Source organism: Chlorocebus sabaeus, chromosome 26 (genome assembly GCF_047675955.1).
Source record: "Chlorocebus sabaeus isolate Y175 chromosome 26, mChlSab1.0.hap1, whole genome shotgun sequence".
Classification (NCBI taxonomy): Eukaryota; Metazoa; Chordata; class Mammalia; order Primates; family Cercopithecidae; genus Chlorocebus; species Chlorocebus sabaeus.
This window is the reverse complement of record NC_132929.1, coordinates 34,371,073-34,385,541: the sequence shown is the minus strand read 5'-3', so window position 1 is coordinate 34,385,541 and position 14,469 is coordinate 34,371,073. Positions and strand designations below refer to the sequence as shown.

The window sequence follows — 14,469 nt, the reverse complement described above, 5'->3', positions numbered from 1 at the left end:
CTAAATCAAGTTCTTTTGATTTAGAATCACAATTAAATAGCTATTTCTATATCATACCTTGTATTTGGTCATGGTGCTAAAATGATTATTCCGAAAGAACACACAAAGTTCTCCTTCCTGAACCGTTGAAGTTAGTTCACATAATCCATGGTATGTCAGTTGAGTGGCTGTGTTATTTAGAAACTGCTCAGCTACAAAGCCTATAGAACCAATGCATAATATTAGATAGAATAATTTCAAAATTAAAAAGTTATTCTTTTTCTATTTAAAGTGTGTTCCAAGCATGGAAAAAGGCCAATCATTATAATACTTTCCCTACTACTTTATGATGACTCCAAACTGGACATCTGTGATTTTAATTTTGCTATGAAATATGTGTATACAGAAATTCCTAACCTAAAGAAATAGTTACGTGAAATTCTTTTTTATAAACAAATGAATTTACTTATACCTCACCTACTATTACAAAGGATTTCATGCAGGTTGCAGTAAAAAAGCAGACACAATAAAACTAAAACTCATCAAAGCAAATAAAAAGACAGGTGTCAGGCAATTTTAAAAATGGGTAGGAAAGAAAAATGTCAGTCAACAGCTACCTTCCCAGTAGCAAGGTGTTTTCACATTAAAAGATTTTACAAAAATCCTAGATAATTCTTAAACTTCTCAATTCTCAATTGTAAACTTCTCAATTCTTGCTTTAAAACTACAAGTAGGCATAAGGCTGAAGAGAAAGCTGTGGGATAAATGTTGCCATTTGTAATGGTTTTTTATGCCATTTTTATTCTAATCTCCTCCAACATATGCCACTCATGTAGCTGTATCAAGTTTGGAAACAGATCTTATGGCTTTTGTTTTTGAAATACAATAAAATATGCAGAAGTGATCTGGGGTATAGTTTAAAACATATATATATACACACATACACACACACGCACACAGCTGATCTTCACAAACACAATTGATCCTCATTGCAAGTTCATATCTGCAAGTTCATCTGCTGGTTAAAATTTATTTAGAACCCTCAAATCAACACTTGCAGCATTTTTATGCTTGTTTGTGGACATGTGAAGACTGGTGAAAATTCTCAGTGGCCCAATGTGCACATTCCCAGCTGAGGTCAAACAAGGCAACATTCTGCCTTCTTGCTTCAGCTCTCTCACATACTGTAAACAAGTGTCCCTTTCATGGTCTATTTAGTGCCAAGTTTTTCACATTTTTATGCCTTCTGTTGGTGATTTTGCTGTTTCAAACAGCATCCAAGCATAATGCCAAAGTGCTGGCTAGTATTCAGTAGACAAAGGCTGTGATGTGCCTTACAGAAAAAATACATGTGCTAGGTAAGTTTCGTTCAGGCATGAGTTATACAGGTTGAGAGTCTGAGTATCACTTATCTGAAATGCATGAGACTAGAAGTGTTTTGGGTTTGGATTCTTTTGGATTTTGCAACATTTGCGTTATACTTACCAGCTGAGCATCCCTAATCTGAAAATGAGAAATCTCAAATGTTCCAATGAGCATTTCCTCTGAGCGTGATGTTGGTGTTTAGATTTTGGAGCATTTTGGATTTTGGATTTTCAGATTAGGCATATTCTATCTGTAGTGCTGTTGGCTGTGAGTTTAACGCTAGTGAATCAACAATATATATTAAATAAGGTGTGTTTAACAGAAACACACATAAAACAAGTTTATGTATTGATCAGTTGATAAAAATGTTGTTACCAAAGGCTCCTTGGAAACTAACTCATATTTATCCTAGGGACCGTGGTTCAGCATTCACTAATTCAGTGTTCACAGCAACTTTATAGAACATAGCTACCATAAATAATGAGAATCAACTGTATACATTTTTTTTAAACTTGTATTTCTCTTCTTCTTTGCCTCCTTCCTTCTGGAGTAAGGAGAGATGTCTCAGAAGCAATGGGAGAGGAGGGAAGGGAATGCCCTAAAAAGTTTCATAAGTGACCTGAGAGATACAGATATAAGGACTAAAGATAAATCTGTGGTATGAAACTAACACTTCAACAATAAATTTAAAATAAAACTTGGTAGGGCCAGAAGCAGATAACATAGGTTGGGTTTATTCCACTCCCTAGACATCCCTTAGTGTCAAACCATAGTACTTCAAGCTACAAAGTTGTTGTAAAAAGTTACCACACTATAGTTATCACACCACTGCAAGGACTTTGTTATGACAGAAGTACAAAAATTATAAAGAGGTCTATAGTCAAAAGAAATTCATTGAATACTTGCAACTTTTTCGGTTTATACATTTAGATATAAGAGGTTTCTCCACCTGATTACTGTTGTTACTTTGCCAAGTACTAAGTTACCATATACTAATGAATAGCATTTATGATGTACACTAGTAAATAGCATTTACTATTATGTAGCATTTAAAGAGTAGGCATTATGCCTGTGCTGAAAAGTACCACTGCTGTCTGTAATATCTGTATTACTAAATGTTCCCTTCAGAAATGTTTTTAAATGCCCCTTCCATACCTTACTCACACAATATCCTCTCTACAGATCCCTCTCAAAAAGATACAGAAATTCAGTAGATATATAGCACATTACTTTCATGTTAGTGTGAAATTCAAAACTTCAACATTAGAAAGGTCTTTCTCTGCTACTTCTTTTTACAGAATAGGACATAGGCTCAAAAAGAATAAGTGACTTGCCCAAGGACATAAAACTAGTTATGGCAAAGTGAAGACTGTAACCTAGGAGAATTATTATGGGTATTAAAGTTTTAAAATTTATTGCAGATGAGTATTATAAATGCCACCTGAATTATATCTCTCCCAAAACCATAAAGCGTAACTTATTAAGAACTAGAAAAAACAATGTTTCATAATTCTCCTGTCATCTCTTAAACAGTGGTTTTAGTGGAAAAGGCTAATCTAGTTTTAACTTTTTACAACTATTTAAACAAATTTTGGAAAACAACTCTAAGTGTCACACAGCGGTTTATTTATCTGTAGACTTATCAGAGCATCATTATTAACGCTCAAAGAGGTGTTACTGATCCAAATAATCCATGGTTTATTTATAACATTTACATTAAATCTCAATTTTATTGTTAGATATTGTTATTGATGATACTAAAGGTAAAAAAAATTCATATAATGATAATAGAGTATTATTCATGAGAATAAATGTAAGCCTTATTTTCCTGAGAAGATTACTATATTTGAAAATATTTCTTATATTCAGAAATTCAAGGCTGGGTGTGGTGGCTCACGCCTGTAATTCCAGAACTTTGGGAGGCTGAGATGGGCGGATCATGAAGTCAGGAAATCAAGACCATCCTGGCTTACACAGGGAAACCCCTTCTCTACTAAAAATACAAAAAAATTAGCTGGGCGAGGTGGCGGGCGCCTGTAGTCCCAGCTACTCGGGACGCTGAGGCAGAAGAATGGCATGAACCTGGGAGGTGGAGTTTGCAGTGAGCCGAGACTGTACCACTGCACTCCAGTCTGGGCGACAGAGACTCTGTCTCAAAAAAAAAAAAAGAAAAAGAAAAAAGAAATTCAATAATAAATTAGTTCATTAAATTGTTTTCCTCTATTACTGGACAGTTATTAGAGAACATGAAAGTAATGAATGCCTTAGAGATGGTGAAGTTAGAAAGACAGGTACTATCATTAGGTAAAAAGGAATAGAATGTAGAAATAGGAAGGAAGGAAATTTGATTTATTTAAAAATGTTGCCTAGATGTGGTCCTGTCTGAGATTTGGATTCAAATTTAAGCTTAGTCAGAACTTAACTTGTCACTGTGACAGCTTTAAACAATCTAATTTTAAAGAATTTAATCTATATTTAAGTTTCAAAGATCAAATACATTATATTAATGTATTTTTTTCTCAAAAGGATGGGCAAAACAATTTATTTTAATGACAAATGCCTAGATTTTACTTGAAAAGATAAAAGCTTATACAATTTTTTTTTGTTTTTTTTGAGACAGAATCTCACTCTGTTCCCAGGCTGGAGTACAGTGACGCTATCTCGGCTCACTGCACACCTGGCTAATTTTTTGTATTTTTAGTAGAGACAGGGTCTCACCACGTTGGCCAGACTGGTCTCGAACTCCTGACCTCAGGTGATCTACCTACCTTGGCCTCCCAAAGTGCTGGGATTACAGACGTGAGCCACCGCGCCCAGTCCACTCATATGATTTGATTCCAGGAGTGCAGTAGGGAGCCCAGAACATTTTACTGTGCCAAAAATAAGTGCTCAAGGAAAGATGAGGAGATACAAAAGAACACAAGACCCAACTTGAGGGCATCCCACTGGCCATATCATATTTAGAACAATTAAAGCATCAAAAAAAATAATGATAATGGATTATAATACACTGAGTAAAAAGGAATCCATGAGTTTATACTGATATAATTTTTTTTAATGGGGAAGGAGGAGAAGGAAGATAAGTGAAAACTGTTCTGTTATAGAAGAATAACAACTAATAAATAGAAGGAATAACAGAAATTATAACCACCACAGTAATAATTGATTCAGGCAAGAATCAATGGATGCCAGATCTACTGGGTGAAAGATTATTAAGGAATAGCATATTCACACAGTTCAAAGAATAACATCACAGGTGACTTATTAACTACCAAGGGAAAAGGGCATCTTTACAGTATTAAAACCTGGCAGATATTATCTTATATTTGAACATCACCAATAACGAGATAACCAGGCTCATGTGCCCCCGATTTGATGCACCGGGAAAGACATAATGTCACCTATGTAGCATCCCTGCCAAAAATATATAACCTGAATCTACTAATGAGGAAATAATCAGATGAATCCAAATTGAGGAATATTCAATGGAACACCTGGCCTGGACTATTCTAAAAAGTCAATGTCATAAAAGACAAAAAAGGAAGGAAAGGAGGGAGGAAGCAAGGAAGGAAAGGAGGGAGGAAGCAAGGGAGGAAAGGAGAAAGGAAGGAAGGAAGGAAGCAAGAGAGGAAAGAAGGAAGAAGGTTATAGAACTATTTTACATTACAGAAGACTAAAGAGATGTGACAACTAAATGATTCTTAACTGGAGCCTACATTGAAAAAAATTAAAAGCTGTAAGGGGCATTACTGGGAAAATGGGATAATTCTGAATATGAACAATATATTAAATAATATTGTATCAATGCTAAATTGCTTGAGATAATTGTATCGTGATTATATAGGAGAATTTATATAAGATAATTCCTTGTTCTTAGGAGACAAATGATGAAGCATTTACGGGCAAAGTACTATATTTGCAATTAATTCTCACAAGATTTAGGGAAAAAAGAGTGTGTGGGGCTAGGTGCAGTGGCTCATGCCTGTAATCCGAGCACTTTGGAAGGCCAAGGCGGGCAGATCACCTGAGGTTGGGAGTTTGAGACCAGCCTAACCAACATGGAGAAACCCCATCTCTACTAAAAATACAAAATTAGCTAGGTGTGGTGGTGCATGCCTGTAATCTCAGCTACTCGGGAGGCTGAGGAAGAAGAATCGCTTGAACCTGGGAGGCAGAGGTTGTGGTGAGCCAAGGTTGCATCATTGCACTCCAGCCTGGGCAATAAGAGCAAAACTCCATCTCAAAAAAAAAAAAAAAAGATTATGTGTTGGGTGTGTAGGAATACAGAAAAAAAGAAAACATTCAATATATTAACAATTGGTAAATTTAGGTAGAGCATACAAATGTTCATTGTGCCATTATAATATTTTTTATGGGTTTGAGATTTTTCAAAATAAAAGTTGAAGAAAGAAAAAGAAAAGGAAACCAATATTATCTAATAAAAATAATAAGCCGAACTATAATGTTCAGTATTTATGGCACATAATAAAGGCTCAATAAATATTTTAATAAATGAATACATATCCTAGAAATATTTTTATAAGCGTATTTTTGTCCTAGGAACAATTGTTAAAGAAACATTCCTAGGCCGGGTCTGGCAGCTCACACTTGTAATCCCAGCACTTTGGAAGGCAGAGGTGGGCGGATCAGCTGTCAGGAGTTCGAGACCAGTTTGGACAACATGGTGAAACCCTGTCTCACCTAAAAATACAAAAAATTAGCCAGCGTGGTGGCGTGAGCCTGTAGTCCCAGCTACTTGGGAGGCTAAGGCAGAAGAACTGCTTGAACCTGGGAGGCAGAGGTTGCAGTGAGCCGAGACTGCACCACTGTACTCCAGCCTCCAGCCTGGGCAACTGAGCAAGACTCTGTCTCAAAACAAATAAACAAAAACCACGCACACAACAAAAAAGAACCATTCCTGAGAGCATCTGGAATTAAATGAATAGCTCTGGTGAAGTCTGGCTGCTGGTACTGTGCTTTTTTAAAACTTGCTGATTTTTGCTGCCATGAAAAATCAGCATCATCACAACCAGATTCAAAAAGGTATTGTTTCTATTCATCATTGTACTGGAAAAGAAGTAGAAAATAAAAAAGGTATCGACACCCAAAAGCAGTGTATTCTACAAATAAGTATTCTACGGAAAGTAAAAGTTCTATACCTTTACTTACAAGGTATTTGCATCAAGGAAAGTGAATGTTATCTAAAACAAGTTGAAAGAACACCTAACTCTATTTGATTATTTGCTAAATTACATTTCTTTTTCCTTAAAAAGGAATTTGAGTGAATATATTTCTTATTCTCCATACCTTGATAGGAAATAAAATGTTTGAATTTTTAAAAAGTTATCTGTGACCAAAACTTATTTTTTAATAAAGATTAGAAATAAGTCAGCTTTGAAGTATTTTACTGATTTAAAGGGAAAGCTACAATTGCAGGCTAAACAGAAAAAGAAAGCAGATTACTTCAACTGAACACCACTCAAGATAATATGATATATTGGGCTGGCTGAGGTGGCTTATGCCTGTAATCTCAGCACTTTGGGAGGTCGAGGCTGGCAGATCACCTGAGGTCAGGAGTTCGAGACCAGCCTGGCCAACATGGTGAAACCCCATCTCTACTAAAAATACAAAAATTAGTCGGGCATGGTGGCACATGCTTGTAGTCCCAACTACTCGGGAGGCTGAGGCAGGAGAATTGCTTGAATCCAGGAGGCAGAGGTTGCAGTGAGCCGAGATCACGCCACTGCACTGCAGCCTGGGTGACAGAGCAAGACTGTCTCAAAAAAAAAAAAAAAAAAAGATAATATGATGAAGAAAAATGATGAAGGAAACCTAATTGCTAAAAAGTAAGTAAAAATATCTATTATGGTCTATTATGGCCTTTTATTTTCCATGATTTCTTAGTGTCTTATACAAGTAACCATTAGTGTTAAGTAATTATTTCAAATGAACTACATATTTGTAGTTACTCATGAACAAATATCTAGTTTAGCTTTTTAATTATGCTGAATGACACATATAATTATTCTTTAATATGGAAATCTGGCATGTAGAATTTCACCACTATGAAATCTATATATCAAGGAAGTAATCAATAAATATACCCAGTAGATATTCCCTAAAAATTCTATACCATTTTAGAGGGTTTCTTTCTTTGCTTTTACCATGATGTTCTTCCTAAATTATCAATAACACATATATTAACTAGTTTTTCATTATCCTGAGGAATCAATGTGAGAAAAATAATAATATTTGTGACATCAGGTTAAGGAAAAAGAAGTAATGAAGGGACTGACTTCTTTGTTCATTTTATTAATTATTGTAGTACTAAGTCCCACCCTTACTGTATTTGTAGCCATAATTGGGAAAGATGTTAAAAGTGTTTCACACAACTTCATACTCCATAAGTCAGTTTATCCAAGTATTACTTCTTGGCTAGCATTCTGTCTAGTGTATTAAAAATACACTTTCTGAATCCTATTGTTCCTTCAAGTACTACTGAATAGCATACTCCAGTATACTGGACATTACTGAAGAAGAAGGATTCCATAGATAGACATTTTTAAAATAGGAGCTTCTTTTTAGTAATATATCCATGGTAATGAGAGCTTGTATAGGAATGCAAACTTCTAGTGAGTGGAGCTTTTCCCCCCTATAGTCTACTTCATTGAGAAGGAATTTTGTTAATTGAGATAAAACACTTTTCTAACAGTTTTTGTTGCTTCTTTCCCTCCTAAAATTTGAACACTGCTGCCTCATGCTGTAATGAAAGAGTTGTCAGAGAAATCAACGATCAACGACTGTATAATGTTTTTTGCCTTTTGTTGTTTTTTAAGACAGATTCTATTCTGTTGCCCAGGCTAGAGTGTAGTGGCATGATCTTGGCTCACTGCAGCCTTGACCTCCTGGGTTCAAGTGATCTTTCAGCCTCAGCCTACCAAGTATGTGGAGCTACAGGTGCCTGGCTAATTTTTTATTTTTATTTTTTAGAAATGGGATCTTGCTACATTGCCCAGGCTAGTCTCAAACTCCTGGGCTCAAGCAGTCCTCCTGCCTCAGCCTCCCAAAGTGCTGGGATTACAGGTGTGGGCCACAATGTCCAGCCTGTCCCTGTATCTTTAAATGTTTATTGCAAGTAGAAGACTAGCATAAACCTCCCAGCCTGATCAAGACAAAATCCCATCTCTACGAAAAATACAAAATTAGTGCATGCCTGTAATCCCAGCTACTCAGGAGGCTGAGGCAGGAGAATGGCTTGACCCTGGGAGGTAGAGGTTGCAGTGAGCTGAGATCGCACCATTGCACTCCAGCCTGGGCAACAAGAGTGAAACTCCATCTCCAAAAAAAAAAAAAAAAAAAAAAAAAGATTAGGATAAACCTTAACTAAAATACTATGCATTTTCTTATTATTTTCCTCTTTTGCAAAAATGTGTTAAACTTCTGGATAATTAAGTAATATAATTAGTTGGGTTCTGATTAATATAGATGGAATTCATGCACATATCTTTTATATGCTCATATGTTCTTATAGTCGTCAGTTTTAATTCTTAAAAATGTGATTATTGTAATAAACTTTTATTATATCTTATGTAAAATAATTGTGTGTCTGAGACAGACTAAAACTCATGTTCTACTTCTCATGATTTCTCTTTCTTTTTTGTTTACCTTTCATAGAAAGAAGAATTACAGCCCCAGTACCTGTGTGTATTTTTGAAAGAGTAAAATGGGGACTAAGAAGGTATATTAACATGCTATGCCTTTTGATAGCATTCTGTTTCAAATCTCCACTTCTCATCATTGACTGGAACACAGTTGAAAAAATATTAAACTGATTTTGTGATGATGAATTTAGGAATTCCAGTTAGCTAAGGATTAGAAAAACTGAGTTTCAGAGGCATATTCTGATCCAGAATGGGGCTTTAATATATTGTATTATACTGAAACGTAAGGCAGTAGTAAATAAAGTACTAAAATAGAATACTTGAGCACCATAATACTCATCTCAGTCAATTGAAGTATTCAGGATCAATGATAAAGTCCATTCAGTACGCCTAAATAATAAACCTTTTTTAAAAAAGTAATTATCAGTAATCTCTGGGTACATGACCATACCAAAGTTAGCAAGTGATTCCAAAGATTTTTAATAGAATCGAGGCCCGATTTTACAAGTTAAATGAAAAAGAATTCTAGGAAAAACCTTTCACTGGCACCTTTATGAAGGATTACTTCTTTTTTTTTTTTTTTTTGATACAGTCACTCTGTTGCTCAGGGTGGAGTACAGTGGCGCGATCTTGGCTCACTGCAACCTCCGCCTCCTAGGTTCAAATGATTCTCCCGCCTCAGCCTTCTGAGTAGCTGGGATTACAGGCATGCGCCACCATGGCTGGCTAATTTTTTGTTGTATTTTTAGTAGACATGTGGTTTCACCATGTTGGCCAGGCTGATCGTGAATTCCTGTCCTCAGGTGATCCACCTGCCTCAGCCTCTCGAAGTGCTGGGATTCCAGGCAAGAGCCACCATGCCCAGCCTATGAATGGTTACTTCTTAAAATTCATACAAGTAATATGACATGTGTTTTTTAGAAGTCTTATTTAATAAATTTGAAAGATACTAAATTATTAGAAAAATTATCTTGCCAAGAATTTCAAAAGTCAGGAAATAGCAGCACTCACCCACCTTCACTAACCAGCTCACTATTGTCTGACTGTTTACAAGAGATGATCTTCTCCACTAGTTGGTTGTAGCTGCAGTTACCAACAGCTTTTACGATGTCATCAATCTAGAAAACAAATGACTGTCTCACTAATCATGGTAAGATTAGAAACAAAACAAAAGAAAGCCATATCACTCTTTATAATTTTATTCTAATACTAAATATAAAACTATTATTTACGAAAAGCAAAATCAGCACTAAAATCAACACCCAACAGTTTCCAAGTTTCTTTACAGCTCAGTATGACACATTATGAAAAATACTGCAGTTGTATTATTTTAATTATGCAAAAAAAGATTAAATAGGATTATTACATGCAACTTTATTTCTTAAGGTCATAAACATGTATTTAAGTGATCAAAATAAAACATAAACTATTTCAGGAGAAAAAATAAGAAAATATCCATTTTTTTTCACCCAGCATAAACTACCAAGCAACAGTTTTTTTTTTTTTTAAACTAAAAAACAAATGTTGCACATTTAAAGCAAGGCAACTTTAAATATGTTAATTTATAGGATTAATAAAATTATTCCATTTTATTACTTATTTCCTAGAGAAGTATAGTGGAGATGTGAGTAGAGATAACTAACGTTATTTTCCTGAAGAAAAGTTAATATATGTTAATCAGGAATGGTATCTGCTTCATGATTCTTATTTAATCTTTGTTTTTAGAGGTACAGCAGAAGAGTAAATTTAAACTTTTAAGGTATAGGAAAATAAAACTGGGCTTCTCTACTCTCTCTCCATTACACTTTGCTTTGACTATAGAAGAAAAAGAGGCCGGGCGTGGTGGCTCAAGCCTGTAATCCCGGCACTTTGGGAGGCCAAGATGGGCGGATCATGAGGTCAGGAGATCAAGATCATCCTGGCTAACCCGGTGAAACCCCGTCTCTACTAAAAAAAAAAAAATACAAAAAACCAGCCGGGCCAGGTGGTGGGCGCCTGTAGTCCCAACTACTCGGGAGGCTGAGGCAGGAGAATGGCGTAAACCCGGGAGGCGGAGCTTGCAGTGAGCTGAGATCCGGCCACTGCACTCTAGCCTGGGCGACAGAGCGAGACTCTGTCTCAAAAAAAAAAAAAAAAAAAAAAAAAAAAAAGAGGTTTCTACTGTCTGAACAACTTATTTAGTTGCCTTTCCATACATAAAAATATATTTATATTTATAAATTATTTACGTGTATTGCTGTATTAATAAGTTATATACCTAATAAACACAAATTTTAGAATTATATAAATAAAAATAAGAGGGCCAATGTTTTCTTACTACATTCAAATGATCACCTTGAAGACTTACTCTTTGAATACCACAGGTCTCAACATATATCTGCGCAATACTCAGCGGGGTTTTCAAACTTGGGGAGCTTATTAAAAAGATGTAAAAGAATTTCAGGCTCAAGTTGCTTCTCAGTTGTCTAAGTTTTCATTCCACTGTGCAAGTGATTCCGATGCATAGCAAGTTTGAGAACCACCACTCTAGGCTATAATTTATTTTCCTTGTTTATGAAAAAGTCTACAATACTAAAAGACTCTTAACACATACAACTGGAACTGATGATTGGTTGAGACGATAATCAGTTAATTCAAAACGTCAAAGCAGGAAATTGTGGAAAATGTCTACAGGCATAGATATCTTAAACATTTTTTTTGGTGGGGGGGATGGAGTCTCACTCTCTTGTCCAGGCTGGAGTGCAGTGGTGTGATCTTGGCTCATTGCAACCTCCACCTCCCAAGTTCAAGTGATTCTCCTGCCTCAGCCTCCCGAGTAGCAGGGATTACAGGCACCCGCCACCACACCTGACTAATTTTTTTGTTTGTTTGTTTTTAGATGGAGTCTCGCTCTGTCGCCAGGGTGGAGTGTGGCGGTGCAATCTTGGCTCACTGCAACCTCTGCCTCCCAGGTTCAAGCAATTCTCCTGCCTCAGACTCCCTAGTAGCTGGGACTACAGGCGCCTGACACCACACCCAGCTAATTTTTGTATTTTTTAGTAGAGTCGGGGTTTCACAATGTTGGCCAGGATGGTCTTGAACTCCTGACCTCAAGTACTCTGCCTGTCTCAGTCTCCCAAAGTGCTGGGATTACAGGTGTGAGCCACTGTGCCTGGTCCATATCTTAAACATTTCACATTAACTTAAAACACAAAAATGTATTCAACGGTCAATCTTTTGATGCACAGCCGAACAAATCCTTTTCTTTGCGAGAGGATCCTTGGGATAAGATTCTATGTAGATTGCACAAAAAACATCTATGAGTTCCAGCTTTGATTTATGTAAAATGAGAAGTTAGACCCTTAAGAAATAATTTGAGGGCACGATCTCTTCAGATGTTATTTTCTTCAACAACCTTTACTTTATAGTGCTTTTCATTAGTGACTCAACTTCAGTAAGTCTTTTCAAAGAATCTGAATTTTCAATTCTAAGAAATCCACAAAAATACAGCCACAATAAGTTGGCTGTGGTGGCTCATACCAGTAATGCAAATAATTTAGCAAGCTGAGGCAGGAGGATATCTTAAGGCCAGCAGTTCAAGACCCGTCTGGGCAACACAGCAAAACTCCTGTCTCTAAAAATAAAATAAAATATTTTTTTGAGATTTTTTTCTTACTCTGTCTCCCACGCTGTGTCACCCACACTGGAGTGCAGTGGTGTGATCTGAGTCTCACTGTGTCACTCTTGCTGGAATGCAGTGGTGTGATCACAGCCCACTGCAGCCTCAACCTCCCAGGCTCAAGCAATCCTTCCACCTCAGCCTCCTGCATAGCTGGGACTACAGGCACATGCCACCACACTCAGTTAATTTTGAAATTTTTGGTAGAGACAGTCTCATTATGTTGTCCGGGTGGGCCTCAAACTCCTGGGCTCAAGCAATTCTCCCACCTTGGTCTTTCAAAATGTTGGGATTACAGGCGTTAGCCACCATGCAAGGCCTCTAACAAAAAAAATTTTTTTTAATTAGCTGGACATGGTGGTGCATGTCAGTAGTCCCAGCTATTTAAGAGGCTGAGGCGAGAGGATTGCTTGAGTCCAACAGTTCAAGGCTGCAATGAGCTATGATCATGCTACTACACATCAGCCTGGGCAATGGGGCAAGACACTGTCTCTAAAACAAAACAAAACCCCCCAAAACCCACCTACAATAATAAACACAAGATCAATAGGTTGGGCATGGTGGCTCATGCCTATAATCCCAGCACTTTGGGAAGCTGAGGTGGGCAGATCACCTGAGGTCGGGAGTTCTAGACCAGCCTGGTCAACAAGATGAAACCTCATCTCTACTAAAAATACAAAAAATTAGCCAGGCACAGTGGTGGGCACCAGTAATCCCAGCTACTTGGGAGGCTGAGACAGGAGAATCACTTGAAACCGGGAGGTAGAGGTTGCAGTAAGCCGAGATCACGCCACTGCACTCTAGCCTGGGCAACAAAAACAAAATGCCATCTCAAAAAAAAAAAAAAAAGATCAATATATAAGAATCAAATATATTTCTCTAGGGTAGCAATAAAACAGATTTCAAATATTCATAGGCAGAATCCAGAATCTGTACATTAGTATTTCACTCAAGGCCAGGTGTGGTGGCTCACGTCTATAATCCCAACTTTAGGAGGCTAGTGGGGGAGGACTGCTTCAGCCCAGGAATTTGAGACCACCCTGGGCAACATAGCAAGACTTTGTCTTCAAAAAAAATAAAAAATCTAGACAGGCATAGGAGTGTGTGCCTGTAGACCCAGCTACTCAGGAGGCTGAGACAGGACTGCTTAAGCCCAGTAGTCCCAGTTTGCAGTGAGTTATGATCATGCCACTATACTTTAGCCTGGGTGTCAGAGTAAGATCTTGTCTTCCCCCACCCCAGAACTCCATTCATCCAATTTATTTGGATGCCTATTACATACTACAACATACAAGGTGCCATTAGAGAATCTATACACACAACAGTGAGCAAAATAGTTTATGCTTCCATAAAGCTTATATTCTAGGGTAGTAATAAACCAAATCAACAAATACATAGTTTAAGGTTGTTGTATATAGTGGTATGCACATGTTTGTTTTCATTGTAGTATAGTATTCCATAGAATATACCATAATGTGGTTATTCATTTGTCTTTTGATGGCTATTCAAGTTGTTTTCAGTTTGGGACTATGGCAAATAATACTGCTGTGAAAAATTCTAGGACATTTATCCTGTTCCACTCACCAGGAGTGTATGCCTCGCCAAACTGCTGGGTCTTAAGGAACGCTTAGCATCAACTTTAATGGATAAACTAAACTGGCTTCCAAAGTAAATAGTCAATTTCCATTCTCACCATAAGGAATGAGACTTCTCTATGCTGCACATCTTTGCCAACATTTAATATTGTCAAATTTTTATTTTTTTATTTTTGTTTTTTGAGACAGATTCTCAGTCTGTCGCCCAAGC

At 36.9% G+C, this 14,469-nt stretch overlaps 1 protein-coding gene across 2 annotated transcripts in view; it reads right to left on the bottom strand.

Moving 5' to 3' along the window:
* Positions 1–14,469, bottom strand: part of MINDY2 (MINDY lysine 48 deubiquitinase 2) — an 82,193-nt gene that overhangs the window by 24,682 nt on the left and 43,042 nt on the right. For both annotated transcript variants that reach the window (XM_008016452.3, XM_008016453.3), the window contains exons 5-6: positions 10,021–10,123; positions 58–200 (exon numbers count right to left, since the gene is read on the bottom strand). In XM_008016452.3, coding sequence (XP_008014643.1) covers positions 58–200; positions 10,021–10,123 — 246 coding nt within the window. The remainder of the gene's footprint in view (positions 1–57; positions 201–10,020; positions 10,124–14,469) is intronic.